Source organism: Salmo trutta, unplaced genomic scaffold (genome assembly GCF_901001165.1).
Source record: "Salmo trutta unplaced genomic scaffold, fSalTru1.1, whole genome shotgun sequence".
Taxonomy (NCBI): Eukaryota; Metazoa; Chordata; class Actinopteri; order Salmoniformes; family Salmonidae; genus Salmo; species Salmo trutta.
Genome location: NW_021823095.1, coordinates 3,864 through 18,671, shown reverse-complemented (window position 1 = coordinate 18,671; position 14,808 = coordinate 3,864). Strand labels below are relative to the sequence as shown.

General features: G+C 50.5%; 1 protein-coding gene across 1 annotated transcript; it reads left to right on the top strand.

Moving 5' to 3' along the window:
• Positions 1-7,181: 7,181 nt before the first annotated feature.
• Positions 7,182-14,030, top strand: LOC115188815 (retinoic acid-induced protein 1; the record flags this gene model as incomplete). The annotated part of the gene is made up of 1 exon (XM_029747662.1): positions 7,182-14,030. A coding segment is annotated over exon 1 (6,849 nt), but the record flags the coding sequence as incomplete, so codon positions are not given.
• Positions 14,031-14,808: the final 778 nt, after the last annotated feature.

Sequence of the window (14,808 nt, the reverse complement as noted above, 5' to 3'; positions counted from 1 at the left end):
TCCCCCCTCTCTCTCTCCTCATTTACTGAGCCAGTAAATACAGTGAGGGGAAAAGTATTTGATCCCCTGCTGATTTTGTACGTTTGCCCACTGACAAAGAAATGATCAATCTATAATTTTAAAGGTAGGTTTATTTCAACAGTGAGAGACAGAATAAGAACAAAAAAATCCAGAAAAACGCATGTAAAAAATAAGTATTCGACCCCTCTGCAAAACATGACTTAGTACTTGGTGGCAAAACCCTTGTTGGCAATCACAGAGGTCAGACGTTTCTTGTAGTTGACCACCAGGTTTGCACACATCTCAGGAGGGATTTTGTCCCACTTCTCATTGCAGATCTTCTCCAAGTCATTAAGGTTTCGAGGGTGACGTTTGGCAACTCAAACCTTCAGCTGCCTCCACAGATTTTCTATGGGATTAAGGTCTGGAGACTGGCTAGGCCACTCCAGGACCTTAATATGCTTCTTCTTGAGCCACTCCTTTGTTGCCTTGGCTGTGTGTTTTGGGTCATTGTCATGCTGGAATACCCATCCACGACCCATTTTCAATGCCCTGGCTGAGGGAAGAAGGTTCTCACCCAAGATGTGATGGTACATGGCCCCGTCCATCGTCCCTTTGATGCGGTGAAGTTGTCCTGTCCCCTTAGCAGAAAAACACCCCCAAAGCATAATGTTTCCACCTCCATGTTTGACGGTGGGGATGGTGTTCTTGGGATCATAAGCAACATTCCTCCTCCTCCAAACACGGCGAGTTGAGTTGATACCAAAGTGCTCCATTTTGGTCTCATCTGACCACAACACTTTCACCCAGTTGTCCTCTGAATCATACAGATGTTCATTGGCAAACTTCAGATGGGCATGTATATGTGCTTTCTTGAGCAGGGGGACCTTGCGGGCGCTGCAGGATTCCAGTCCTTCACGGCGTAGTGTGTTACCAATTGTTTTCTTGGTGACTATGGTCCCAGCTGCCTTGAGATCATTGACAAGATCCTTCCGTGTAGTTCTGGGCTGATTCCTCACCATTCTCATGATCATTGCAACTCCACGAGGTGAGATCTTGCATGGAGCCCCAGGCCGAGGGAGATTGACAGTTATTTTGTGTTTCTTCCATTTGCGAATAATCGCACCAACTGTTGTCACCTTCTCACCAAGCTGCTTGGCGATGGTTTTTTAGCCCATTCCAGCCTTGTGTAGGTCTTGTGTAGGTCTTGTCCCTGACATCCTTGGAGAGCTCTTTGGTCTTGGCCATGGTGGAGAGTTTGGAATCTGATTGATTGATTGCTTCTGTGGACAGGTGTCTTTTATACAGGTAACAAGCTGAGATTAGGAGCACTCCCTTTAAGAGTGTGCTCCTAATCTCAGCTCGTTACCTTTATAAAAGACACCTGGGAGCCAGAAATCTTTCTGATTGAGAGGGGGTCAAACACTTATTTCCCTCATTAAAATGCAAATCAATTTATAAAATTTTTGACATGCGATTTTCTGGATTTTTTTGTTGTTATTCTGTCCCTCACTGTTCAAATAAACCTACCATTAAATTATAGACTGATCATTTCTTTGTCAGTGGGAAAACGTACAAAATCGGCAGGGGATCAAATACTTTTTTCCCTCACTTTATATTATACAAGAACCATAAAAACAGTTATAGGCCTACCTAGCTGGACTGTCTTGATGAGACAGTTAAAGTGGGCCGGACCTATGCAATGAATCACTGTGTTTACTGTGTTACGGTGACACATGCCTGTCTGTTTGGATGGTTGGTCCACTAGGCCAGCTTGATAATTATTGACAGTGGGTGCATCGTAACCTTGGCTACATCCCAAATGGCACCCTATTCCCTATACAGTGCCCCCATAGGGCTCTGGTCAAAAGTAGTGCACTATGTAGTGTATAGGGTGTCATTTGAAACGCAGTCGTTGTGTACCCTGTGTGGCTTGTGAAAAGGAGGTGAGTGCGCCTCATATTTCCCAGGAGCTCTTGTGCACCAGCACGTAAATCACCTACTCCTCCCTCTCCTCTTCGTCCTCTCGCCAAGTCCACACTCATCCCCCTCTCATCAGTCTCCTTTCCTCCCTCCAGTACAAGCATCATCCTCTCATCTCCTCCCCCCATACTTAGTATCCTCCTTTCTTTTATAGCCTCCCCACCTCTCCTCCTCCTCTCCTCCTCTCCCTTTCCTCTCCTCCTCCTCCTCCTTTCTTCCTCTCCTCCTCCTCTCCTCCTCCTCTCCTCATCTCCTCCTTCCCCAAAGCTCATTCTCCACTCCTACTTCCCCCAAGCCTGTCCTCCTCACCAGCTTCATTCTCCTCACCTCTCTCATCCTCTAATCCCTCATCCTCTCCTCCCTCATCCTTCTCCTCTACACTAGACTAATCATTTCATTTCTAGACCCAAGTCTCCTCTTCTCATCTAGCCTCTCCACCCACTCTCCTCCCCCTCCTTCTCATCCTCCCCATTCTCATTCTCCTCTCTAGTCACGGCCCAGGGACAGGCCAAGAGTTGAGGGAGAGAGGGAGAGAGGGAGAGAGAGAGAGAGAGAGAGAGAGAGAGACAGAGAGAGAGACCCTCAGTACAGATAACGTGAGTCAGAAGATTCAGCAGAAGATTCTCAACCAGGAGACACACAAGAAAAGGGCAACCAGTGAAGAACAAACACCATTGTAAATATAACCCATATTTATGTTTATTTATTTGCCCTTTTGCACATCGTTACAACACTGTGTATAGACATAATATGACATTTGAAATGTCTTTATTCTTTTGGAACTTTTGTGAGTGTAATGAATTGAATTCTGCAAAATATCCTCTGTGTACAGCGTAAAACACCAAATAATTCATGCAGAGCAGAATTAGGCCGATACCCGCTAATTATCAAAATCCAGAAAAGAGACGTTAAATTCTACATCCACCTAAAAGGAAGCGATTCCCAAACCTTCCATAACAAAGCCATCCTCTACAGAGAGATGAACCTGGAGAAGAGCCCCCTAAGCAAGCTTGTCCTGGGGGCTCTGTTCACAAACACAAACAGATCTCACAGAGCCCCAGGACAGCAACACAATTAGACCCAACCAAATCATGAAAAAACTCAAATGTAATTACTTGACACATTGGAAAGAATTAACTTCTTCGGATCGGTGTCGGGATCGGTTGAGCTAACATAGGCTAATGCGATTAGCATGAGGTTGTAAGTAACAAGAACATTTCCCAGGAAATAGACATATCTGATATTGGCAGAAAGCTTAAATGATTGTTAATCTAACTGCACTGCCCAATTTACAGTAACTATTACATTGAAAGAACACCATGGTATTATTTGAGGAGAGTGCACAATTTTGAACATGAAAAGTTATTAATAAACAAATTAGGCACATTTGAGCAGTCTTGACACAAAATTATGAACAGAAATGCAATGGTTCATTGGATCAGTCTAAAACTTTGCACATAGACTGCTGCCATCTAGTGGCCAAAATCTGGGCTGGAATAATACATTATGGCCTTTCTCTTAAATTTCAAAGATGATGGTACAAAGAATACAAAAGAACAGTTGGTTTTTTCTTTGTTTTATCTTTTTCCAGATCTATTGTGTTATATTCTCCTACATTCCTTTCACATTTCCACAAACTTCAAAGTGTTTCCTTTCAAATGGTACCAAGAATATGCATATCCTTGCTTCAGGGCCTGAGCTACAGGCAGTTAGATTTGGGTATGTCATTTTAGGCGAACATTCTAAAAAAGGGACGGATCCTTATTAACAAAAAACTGAGCAAACTAGAATGCTTTTTGGCCCTGAACAGAGAGTACACAGTGGCAGAATACCTGACAACTGTGACTGACCCAAACTTAAGGAAAGCTTTGAGTATGTATAGCCTATGTATAGGCTATGTCCACACTGCCCACAAAATGAGGTGGAAACTGAGCTGTACTTCGTAACCTCCTGCCAATAATATGACCATATTAGAGACACATATTTCCCTCAGATTACACAGATCCACAAATAATTAGAAAACAATCCCAATTTTGATAAACTCCCATATCTACTGGGTGAAATACCACAGTGTGCCATCACAGCAGCAAGATTTGTGACCTGTTGCCACAAGAAAAGGGCAACCAGTGTAGAACAAACACCATTGTAAATACAACCCGTATTTATGTTTATTTATTTTCCCTTTTGTACTTTAGCTATTTGCACATTATATGACATTTGAAATGTCTTTATTCTTTTGGAACGTTTGTAAGTGTAATGTTTACTGTTAATCTTTGTTGTTTATTTCACTTTTGTTTATTATCTACTTCACTTGCTTTGGAAATGTTAACATGTTTCCCATGCCAATAAAGTCCTTAAATTAAAATTGAATTGAGAGACAGAGAGACAGAGAGACAGAGAGACAGAGAGACAGACAGACAGACAGACAGACAGAGACACAGACAGAGACACAGACAGACAGAGACAGAGACACAGACAGACACAGACAGAGACAGAGACACAGACAGACAGAGACACAGACACAGACAGACAGAGACACAGACGCAGACAGACACACAGACGCAGACAGACACAGAGACGCAGACAGACACAGACGCAGACAGACAGAGACGCAGACAGACAGAGACGCAGACAGACAGAGACGCAGACAGACAGAGACGCAGGCAGGCAGGCAGGCAGGCAGGCAGGCAGGCAGACAGACAGACAGACAGACGAGGAAGAGAAAAGGCAGCCGTCTGCTGCTGCTCTGCTGTAGCATCTTCCTGTTACAGATCCTGAGCATAACCAATGACACCAGACACTGAGGCTTTCAGCAGCTTTGCATATCCTCCCCTGCTGCCTGTACTAACCATGTGTGTTGCCAGAGAGAGCATGGCTTTATGTGAATTTGAGGATTCGGGGAGGGAAGGAGGGAGGGAGGGAGAGAGAGAGAGAGACAGAGACAGAGACAGAGAGAAAACAGTGAACCAGAGACAGAGAGAGAAAACAGTGAACCAGAGACAGAGAGGGGGTGAATTGAACACCAAAAGCATCATCAAGAGTATAGCGCCTAGCTGCTACGTGATCAGGCCAATTATTACCATGGTCTAGTCTGTGGTGCTGGAGACTGACAACGCTATTATCCCAACGCAGCTTCAAAACACACACAAAGGAATCTGTCTGTGTGTCATTGTGTTACATTGTGCTACAGTGACAGATCTTACACCACTAAATTGTGAGTGCCTGAGTAGACCTCCTTGTCCTCACACACACACACAAACTCGCACACACCCACACAGCTAGTTATAGGGGATGGGGGAGACCGAGTGGGTAGTCTCCCGGGAAGCTGTTTGTGTCTCTGTTTGATGAGCTGTGCTCAGAGCTGCACACACACACATTCACAAACACACACACATGGATGAACGTTTACACACACACACTACACAGACAGTTGCGGTGCAGAGATGAATAATGCTGTTGTCTGTCTGGTGGAACACGCCACTGTCCCTGGGGCGGGAGGCTGAGCTCAGGGTGCAGAGCTGGAACAGCCCGACACACTGCACTGTCTCCAGGTGACTCTGTTCCCTTTATAGAGCTCCTTCCCCCTCCTCACCCCCTCCCTCCTCTGTGTGGAACACCCACACCTCCCCTTAGAGAAGCTTGGAGAAGAGGAGGAGGAGGGACAGAGAGGAGAGAATGAGGGCTAGGTTGAGCTGCTAGAGATGTGCTACTGCAATGGAGGAGCGTTGTACGCTGCTCCTGTGTTGTCTGTTCACGTAGTGTGGCCCATTCGTTTGAGAGAGAGTGAGACAAGCTATGTGCCCACTGCCCACAAAATGAGGTGGTAACTGAGCTGCGCTTCCTAACCTCCTGCCAAATGTATGACCATATTAGAGATACATATTTCCCAAAGATTACACAGAGCCACAAAGAATTTGATAAACAAATCAAACATTGACGAACTCCCACATCTGTTAGGTGAAATACCGCAGTGTGGCATCACAGCAGCAAGATGTGTGGCCCGTTGCCATGACAAAAGGGCAACCAGTGGAGCACAAACAACGTTGTAAATATCACCAATATGTATCTGGTTATTTATCTTCCCCTACTATTCCTTCTAGAACTATTTGCACATTGCTAAAACACTGTACATAACTGACGATATAACACTTGAAATGTCTTTATCTTTTTGAAAAATTTTCAAGCGCAATATTTGCTGTTTATTGTGGATGTTGTTTTGTGTTTTCTCACTTTTGTTTATTTTACTTGCTTTGGCAATGTAAACATGTTTCCATGCCAATAAAGCCCCTTTGAATTTCATTGAGAGAGAGACAGAGAGAGAGATAGAGAGAGAGAGAACTAATGGCTGTCATGTGATACTGAAACATGTGCTTGCATATTACAAGTCAATATTGAGTAACAATAGCCTCACAATAACACAGTGAAAATTCCCATTAGATTTTTCATGCAGAATGACATTGACGGGATTCGACCGTTATCTCTTAACACCTCACCTATTCATCACACCAATTATCTGGTTATGTGTTTTCTTGTGCCCCGTCTATTCTGGTTTCCCCTCCAGAGGTCGTGTCCTTGCGTGGCGGGCTTGGTTTGGACGGCAGCTCACATTAACAGACATGTCTGACTCACATTGCCTCCTGCATGACCTGACAATCCCAGCTCCACCAACAACGGGCTAGCTCCCTCCATCTTGAGATGGTTGAAATGGCCGCTGTATTCTAGCTTGTTCACTATTCCCTGACCAGAGTCCAGACTCCATCTTATCTTGCCCAGAAGATATGTCCTTTGCTTAGAATCTGTCAAGGGAAAATGAATCATTTGAATGTATTTACAGTGCAGCTGTGTACAGGTGTGTACAGTAATATTACTTGTGAATTCAAATCGAGCATTTCTTTTATTTGAACATGATATTAAGTCAATTGATCTCAGAAAGGCAAGACTTTGTTATTGTGTCTCTGATCTTTCCTGGTGAGATGAAGGATGTTGGGGTTAGAGACGTGAAGGTAGAGATGTAACGTCCTGGCTCTGTGATACTAACACCCCCTCCTTCTCTGTTTTGTTTTTCTATCCCTCCCCCTCTTTCCCCATCTCCCTCTCCGCTCCTTCTCTCATCTCTCTCTCCCCGGCTCTCTCTCGCTCTGTCAGAACACCCCCACCCCGACCCCCTCCCTCCCCCCGCCCCTCCTATAGCTGGAGCCATGCAGTCGTTCAGCAGAGAGAGGAGCGGTTTCCACGGCAACCAGCCTTGCTACCAGCAGGAGCACCATGAATTATCACGCCTGGAGAGCTACCGACAGCACCCCCACCACGGACAGACCAGGCAGGTCTACGAGGCGCACGCCCTGGCCACCGCTACAGGGATGTCCCCAGCGGGACCAGGGACCGGACCTGGACCAGGAAGTGGACCTATACCTGGACCTAAGGACTGTTACAGCCAGCAGGCATACCCTGGATACCCCCAGGGCAATGAAGGCGGTGTGGGTGGTGGTGGTGGTGTGGGTGGTGGAGGAGGGTCAACGCCTCATGATAAGAAGGCTTACAGTGGGGGGAGCCAAGGGCCTCCTCCCACTCCCCAGCATATGCAGGCGGGCGGCTACAGCAATCACATGGGCTCGGGGGGATACCCGGCCCAGTATATGAGCGAGGGCCACCTCCAGCAGTCTAAGTGGGACGACCCAGCTCAGCTAGCTCAGTACGAGCAGGAGATGGTAGGCAGGATGGAGCCGGGTCCCCCTGGGTCCTCCCAGTATCTGGACCAGAACATGCTGGCTCACTCCCAGAGCCAGTGTCACCAGCCCCACCAGGCCTCTGCTCCGGTCTACACCAGCCCACACCACCAGCCCCATCCCACAAACCCAGGCCAGTCCCCGTTGATGTACCCCCAGAGCCACCTCCACTACCCCCAACACCCCCCGTCCCCCTCGCCATCCTCCTCCTCCTACATGGAGAAGTGCAGCCCCATGCCCCACTGTTACAAGGGATATAGTATGCCGCCCAGCTCCCAGTACACTAGGCAGATGGGCAGTCTGAAGCAGGGGGGATACCGCCCGCCACCCCAGAACATTTACAGCTACCAACAGACTCCCTCCAGGGGTGGCTACGAGCCCCAGCCCCCACTACAAGGCATGCCCACACCCCAGGAGACCCACCCCAAATACCAACACTTCAGCCAGCCCCAGCAGAACTACTGTCTGTCCGAGCTGTCCGTCAGATCCCCTGAGCAGTACTACCAGACATGTAGTCCCGCCTCCAGCCACTCCCCTGCACGCTCTGTAGGCCGCTCACCCTCCTACAGCTCCACCCCTTCCCCTTTGATGACCAATCCAGAGAGCTTCCAGTACAGCCAGCCACCAATGACCCCAGGCGCGGCTTCTTCGTCCTCCTCTTCCTCAGCGGGTCTGCAGGACCAGGGCTTGCTGATGCCGCCGCGCTCCCACCCGTCCTCGTCCCCCAACGTGGCCCACCCAACCCCGCAGCACAGCTACACACAGGGGGTCTCCATGAAGGAGCGCTTCTCTGAGAAGCTGCTTGCCAACCCCAGCCTGTGGAGCCTGAATGCCCTCACCTCTCAGGTGGAGAACATCTCCAACAATGTGCAGCAGCTGCTGCTCTCCGAGGCCATGGTCGCCAACAAGAAGGGGGGCAAGCGCAGCAGCATTGGGAGCAGTGGAGGCAGCTCCTCCAAGAAGGAAGAGGTTTACAAAGGAGTGCCAGGAGGCCCCGAGGGTCAGCACGGTGGGGGCCCCATGCAGGACCCCTACAGCACCAACCAGCACCAGCTCGTCCCCATGGAGATGCAGGAGGGAGGGTACTCCAGTAGTTCTGATGAGCAGCAGGAGAGGGGGTACTACTACTGCGGCCAGGGCAGGAGCCCAGCTCAGGCCCCCAACAACACACACCTGGGCCTGGACACGGCCTCATCCTGCTCCATGACCTCTCCGGATGACATGTCCACCCGGTCTGGTGACTCTGTGTCCGGTCTGCAGAGCGTGGCTTCCAGGGACAACATGACCCCTGACCCCAGATCACAGGGGGGTCACGAACCCCGACAAACCGCCATGAAGAGTGTGGGGGATGAGAGGTCCCCCGTGAGTGTGACGATCCCCAGCCCCATGAAGCAGGAGAGCCAGTCCCCTCCAGACATCCAACGTCTTGGCTTGCCACTGAAGGAAAACTTTGAGGAGTTGGCCTGGACAGAGAAACTGGCAGACTACGAGGATGATGGCATGAAAAAGACCTCCACCAGCGAGGTTGACCGCAGAGGCAGCGATAATGTCACAGAAACTTCAGAGAAGCGGGAGAAATGGCCGGAGGACGAGAAAGGCCCAGCGCTGTATAGCAAGATCAACAAAGCAGTGACCGAGGGAAAGAGCTACTGCTATGACGAGAACATGTACCACAAGATACAAAACAAATATGACCGAGGCAAAGGGGACTCGGCGGATAAGTCCCCAAGCCTCTCAGACTCCAGCCACAAGGGAGACCTAGGCCAGGAGATGAAATCAGAGGCCTTCAAATCCGAATCTCCCACTGACTCTGAGAGCTCAGTGAAGACATCCCCCTTTATTTCCAGGGGTGACCTTGACCAAGATCAATATTTAACAGAGAAGGAAGACAGCTCGGAGAACACATCCCCTACCCCCCGGGGCGAGGCTTTGGACCAGAGGCTCTCCGCCTCAGAGAAGAGAGAGAGCAGAGAAGAAGAGGAGGAGGATGAGGAGGAGGGGGAGCAGGAGAGGAAGCAGAACTCCATATCTCCTCCTCTGTCTGCTGAGGAGAGAGAGGGAGAAGAGAGTGAGAGCCTGCCATCAGCTGAGGAGGTCCTCAACAATAGAGCGAGCAAACAGGAGGAGCCTTCTGGAGAACTGTGCAGCAGAACAGAAGGCCAGAGCCTGGCTGAGCCTCAGCCTTACAGTAACACCGAGCCTGCAGAGACAGAAAGCCAAGCAGCACAACCGGACGCAACAGCAGCAGCAGCAGAATCCCCAGAAAGTGGGTCAGCCATTTGTGACACTCCACCCCAGTCTCACTCGGCCATGATGGTTTTCTCAGCTCTCAGGGAGATAGCAACACCTCCAGCTCCGTCACACACCAGGGACCATATCGATCGCAGCGATTCCAACGTGCTGGAGCCTGACTCCCCTCAGCTGCCGGGGAAGTCGACACTGCACTCAGCGCCCTCCTGGGCCAACACCCCACCCTCGCCAAAGAAAGGTGATGAGGACATGGAGCCGGGCATCAGCTGCCCAAGCGCTGTGACCCCCTCAGCCAAGCCAGAACCCGTGGCCCCATCTGCACCCCCACAGGCTTTCGGCCGGAAGCACGGCCGAGGCAGGAGGAGACTGATGCACTCAGGTGTGGAATTCAGGAGACAGCTGAGTGTGGAGAGAGAGGGGGAGAGTGCCCCCTCGCCCCTGCAGAAACCCTGCATGCCCTCCAGCAAGAGTGCTCTGTTCTCCAATCAGATAGACATGGCCGCTCACCAGGACATAATCACGATGAGCGAGACACCCAAACTGCTTGTTGAGGGCTCCCGCTCCAGAATGTGTACTCGCTCGTTCAACGCACAGGACACACCTTCCAAGGATCCCCAGCCCCCTGAAAGACGGAAACCAGGGCGGAAACCGGGTTCGAAACCAGGCCCAAAACCAGGCCCGAAGTCAGGGTTAAAACCAGGGCCTAAACCAGGACTAAAACCAGGACCAAAACCAGGTTCAAAGCCGAGTCTAAAACCAGGACCAAAACCAGGTTTGAAACCCGATTCAAAGCCCGGCCCAAAACCAGGTTTAAAACCGGGGCCTAAACCAGGCCCAAAACCAGGTCTAAAACCAGGGCCTAAACCGGGTCCAAAACCAGGACCAAAACCAGGTCCAAAGCCAACTGAAGGAGCACCCCGGGGTCGTCCCAGGGGTACAGGCTCTAAGTTGAAGTTGGCACAACAGGAAGGTCCCATTCAACCCATAACAGGGGGTCCAGGAAGAGGCCAGAAGAGCTTGAGCATCAACAGTCAGCAAGTTGATGGGAACCAGGAAGTGAAAGCTCCAGGCAAGGACGGAAAGAACATGGTCCTGAGATCCAGAAAGCCACCCCAGGATAAGCTTCCAAAGGAAAAAGAGAAGGAGCAATCTGAGGGAATCCTGACTCAAACCTTGACAGGTATAACAAAGCCCAATGCAGTGTTACAAAATGAGGAACGTACGAGCTTAGAGCCAGCCATCCCTGTCTTTCCTAACCAGACAGACACAAGTATAACAGACACCAGTGTAACAGACACCAGTAAACCAGACACCAGTGTAACACACACCAGAGTAACAGACCCCAGTAAAACCAACACCAGTGTAACAGACACCAGTAAACCAGACACCAGCGTAACAGACACCAGTAAACCAGACACCAGTGTAACAGACACCAGAGTAACAGACCCCAGTAAAACCAATACCAGTGTAACAGACACCAGTAAACCAGACACCAGTGTAACAGACACCAGTAAAACCGACACCATTGCAACAGATGTCAGTGTAATAGACACCAGAGCAACAGACGTCAGTGTAATAGACACCAGAGCAACAGACGTCAGTGTAATAGACACCAGAGTAACAGACACCAGTGTAACAGACACCAGCGTAACAGACACCAGCGTAACAGACACCAGCGTAACAGACACCAGCGTAACAGACACCAGCGTAACAGACACCAGTGTAACAGACGTCAGTGTAATAGACACCAGAGTAACAGACACCAGTGTAACAGACACCAGCGTAACAGACACCAGCGTAACAGACACCAGCGTAACAGACACCAGTGTAACAGACACCAGTAAAACAGACATCAGTACACCTGTCGCTCCACCTGAGAAACCTAAAGAACCAACTGTAGCTGTACCTCTTGTAACTGCACCTGTACCTCCACTCAAAAGAAAACCCAGTCCTCTGCCTCTAGAGCTTCTGGTGAAGAAAAAGCGAGGTCCAAAACCAAAACCAAAACCACAACAGCCCCAGCCTGAAACTCCCCAGTCTGACCAGGCCAACCAGCCTCCATTAGTCAAACCCAAGGAGATGGATGTCCAAGGCCCCAAGAGAAGGCTAAATAGAGGCAGACACATCAAGGCCTCTCTGATCACTGTGCTGACCAAAGATAACCCTCCTCCCACGATGGCTGACGGTAATGTGGTTAGTGAAATGCCCAGTGTACCTTCTCAGTGTCCCACCAAAACCAAGTACCTCCCCCCGCGCAAAGGCAGGGGTCTGAAATACGAGGCCATGGTTCAGAAAATAAACTCGGGCACCGGTTCGAAGAAACACCCGCCAACACCACAGCCCGAGAGCACAGAGGCGACAGTAGATGAAGTGACATCAAAGCCTGTGTCGCTGCCCATCTCAGAGGAGAGCGAGGCCCCAGTGGCAGTGGTGAGCGCCCCTGATGTGTCACGGGAGGAGTTAGCAGGGGATGTGTGGGGCTCCACAGGGGCCCAGAACACAGAACAGGAGGGAAGGGTGCAGCAGAACACCGGGGAGGGGGTGCAGCTGGAGCCACTCCCATCGGGGGTGCCAGACGCTGCTGCGGCGAGCGGTGCCAACAAACCCAACAGGACCAAGAGGAGGAAATGGGCCATGGTGGAGAGCACGGACGCCACGGTGGTCGCCATGGAGACGGGGAGCCTGATCATCAACACGCCGCGGCTGGCCAAGCAGAGGGCCATCAAGAACAACCACGAGATGCATCTAAAACAGAGGAGGAGGAAGAGGAAAGGAGGACAGACTCCTTCAGAGGGGCCTGTGGCTGATGAGGAGGTAGAGACAACAACAGGAGAACAGCAGACAGAGACACCCGCTGACACAGCGTTAACAACAATGCCCGCTCTACCAGCTGGCCCAGGTGAGATCACAGACAGCCCGCAGGTGATCACCACAGAAACGATCCAGCCGCCTCCCTCCAAACGAGGGAGGAAGCCCTCTTCATCCCCCTCCAAAAAGAGAGGGAGAGCCCCAGGTGAACAGCAGAGCTGCAAACCTCTGAGGGTGCACAAAAAACCCGGTCCTAAAAAGGGAATCAAAGACGCCATGGAGGTGATTGAAGCGGTTGTAAAGGCTGCAGGGAGGGAGGCCAGACTCAAGAAGAAGAAATGGAAAAAGGATAGTCCTGTAGTGTCAGAGGAAAAGCAGCCGGAGCCCTCTCTCAAACAGGTACTGAGTAACACTCCTAAAAGCAGAATCAAACCCTCCTTCTGTCCATATGTGCGTATGGACAGCTCCAGAGACTTCACCTCCCTCTGTACCATCGTCAACAGGCGCGATGAAGAGCTGAAGATGGTGTTTCAGAAGCCCCGGAAAAAGAGCCCGGACAAAATTAAAAACCCAGTCACATTTGCCAAGGCGATACCCAGCTCCTCTGCTATGCTCCAGGGGCCCTTGGTTAACAAAACGTTAATTGACAGGTGTCTAACGTGTTGCCTGTGTGGAAAGCCAGCAAATTACCGTGAGCTGGGGGATTTGTGTGGGCCCTACTTCCCAGAGGATAGCATCCCCCGCAAAATCCTGTCAGCAAGACATATAGAAACCCAGAGGGAAAACCAAGAGAAAATAAGCTCCAACAGTAGCATCAAGGAACCAAGCAGCAGCACCCCAAAAAGCGAAGGAGACCCCAGCTCCAAAAAGGAAGTTAGTAAAAAGGTGGATATGGAGACAGTCACAAAGGAGGGCAGTAGTAGTTGTGGTGGGAGTCACAATCATCAGCCCCACCCACACCATTGGCGCCCCAGGAGGGCAGAGAGGGCACTGGCGGAGGGCGGAAGCACGCACCGGCCCACCCTACGGGATCGGTTCAGGAGGATGCAGAAGCTCCAGGAGGAGAGGAGGGCTGCGGAGGCCACAGCTAGTGGTCAGAAAGGGGGCAATGGAGGAGGAGGCCTGCTCCAGAGACTGCAGGGGGAGGCTGAGGCTAAGGAACACTGGGCCCATGAGAACTGTGCTATCTGGACCAATGGGATCCTCATGGTGGCCGGGAGGCTGTACGGCCTGAAAGAGGCTGTTCACACCTCCACAGAAACGGTGAGTCTCAGTCTCTCACTCAGTCTCTCACTCAGTCAGTCTCTCTCTCTCTCACTCAGTCTCTCACTCAGTCAGTCTCTCTCTCTCTCACTCAGTCTCTCACTCAGTCAGTCTCTCTCTCTCTCACTCAGTCAGTCAGTCAGTCTCTCTCTCACTCAGTCAGTCTCTCACTCAGTCAGTCAGTCTCTCTCTCACTCAGTCAGTCTCTCTCTCACTCAGTCAGTCAGTCAGTCTCTCTCTCTCTCTCTCACTCAGTCAGTCAGTCTCTCTCTCACTCACTCAGTCACTCAGTCAGTCAGTCTCTCTCTCACTCACTCAGTCAGTCAGTCAGTCAGTCTCTCTCACTCACTCAGTCAGTCAGTCAGTCTCTCACTCACTCACTCACTCAGTCAGTCAGTCTCTCTCTCTCTCTCTCTCACTCACTCAGTCAGTCAGTCTCTCTCTCACTCACTCAGTCAGTCAGTCTCTCTCTCACTCACTCAGTCAGTCAGTCTCTCTCTCACTCACTCAGTCTCTCTCTCAGTCAGTCAGTCTCTCTCTCACTCACTCAGTCAGTCAGTCAGTCAGTCTCTCTCACTCACTCAGTCAGTCTCTCACTCACTCAGTCAGTCTCTCTCTCTCTCTCACTCACTCAGTCAGTCTCTCTCTCTCTCAGTCTCTCTCTCTCTCTCTCTCACTCACTCACTCAGTCAGTCAGTCAGTCTCTCTCTCACTCACTCACTCAGTCAGTCAGTCAGTCTCTCTCTCACTCACTCACTCACTCAGTCAGTCAGTCTCT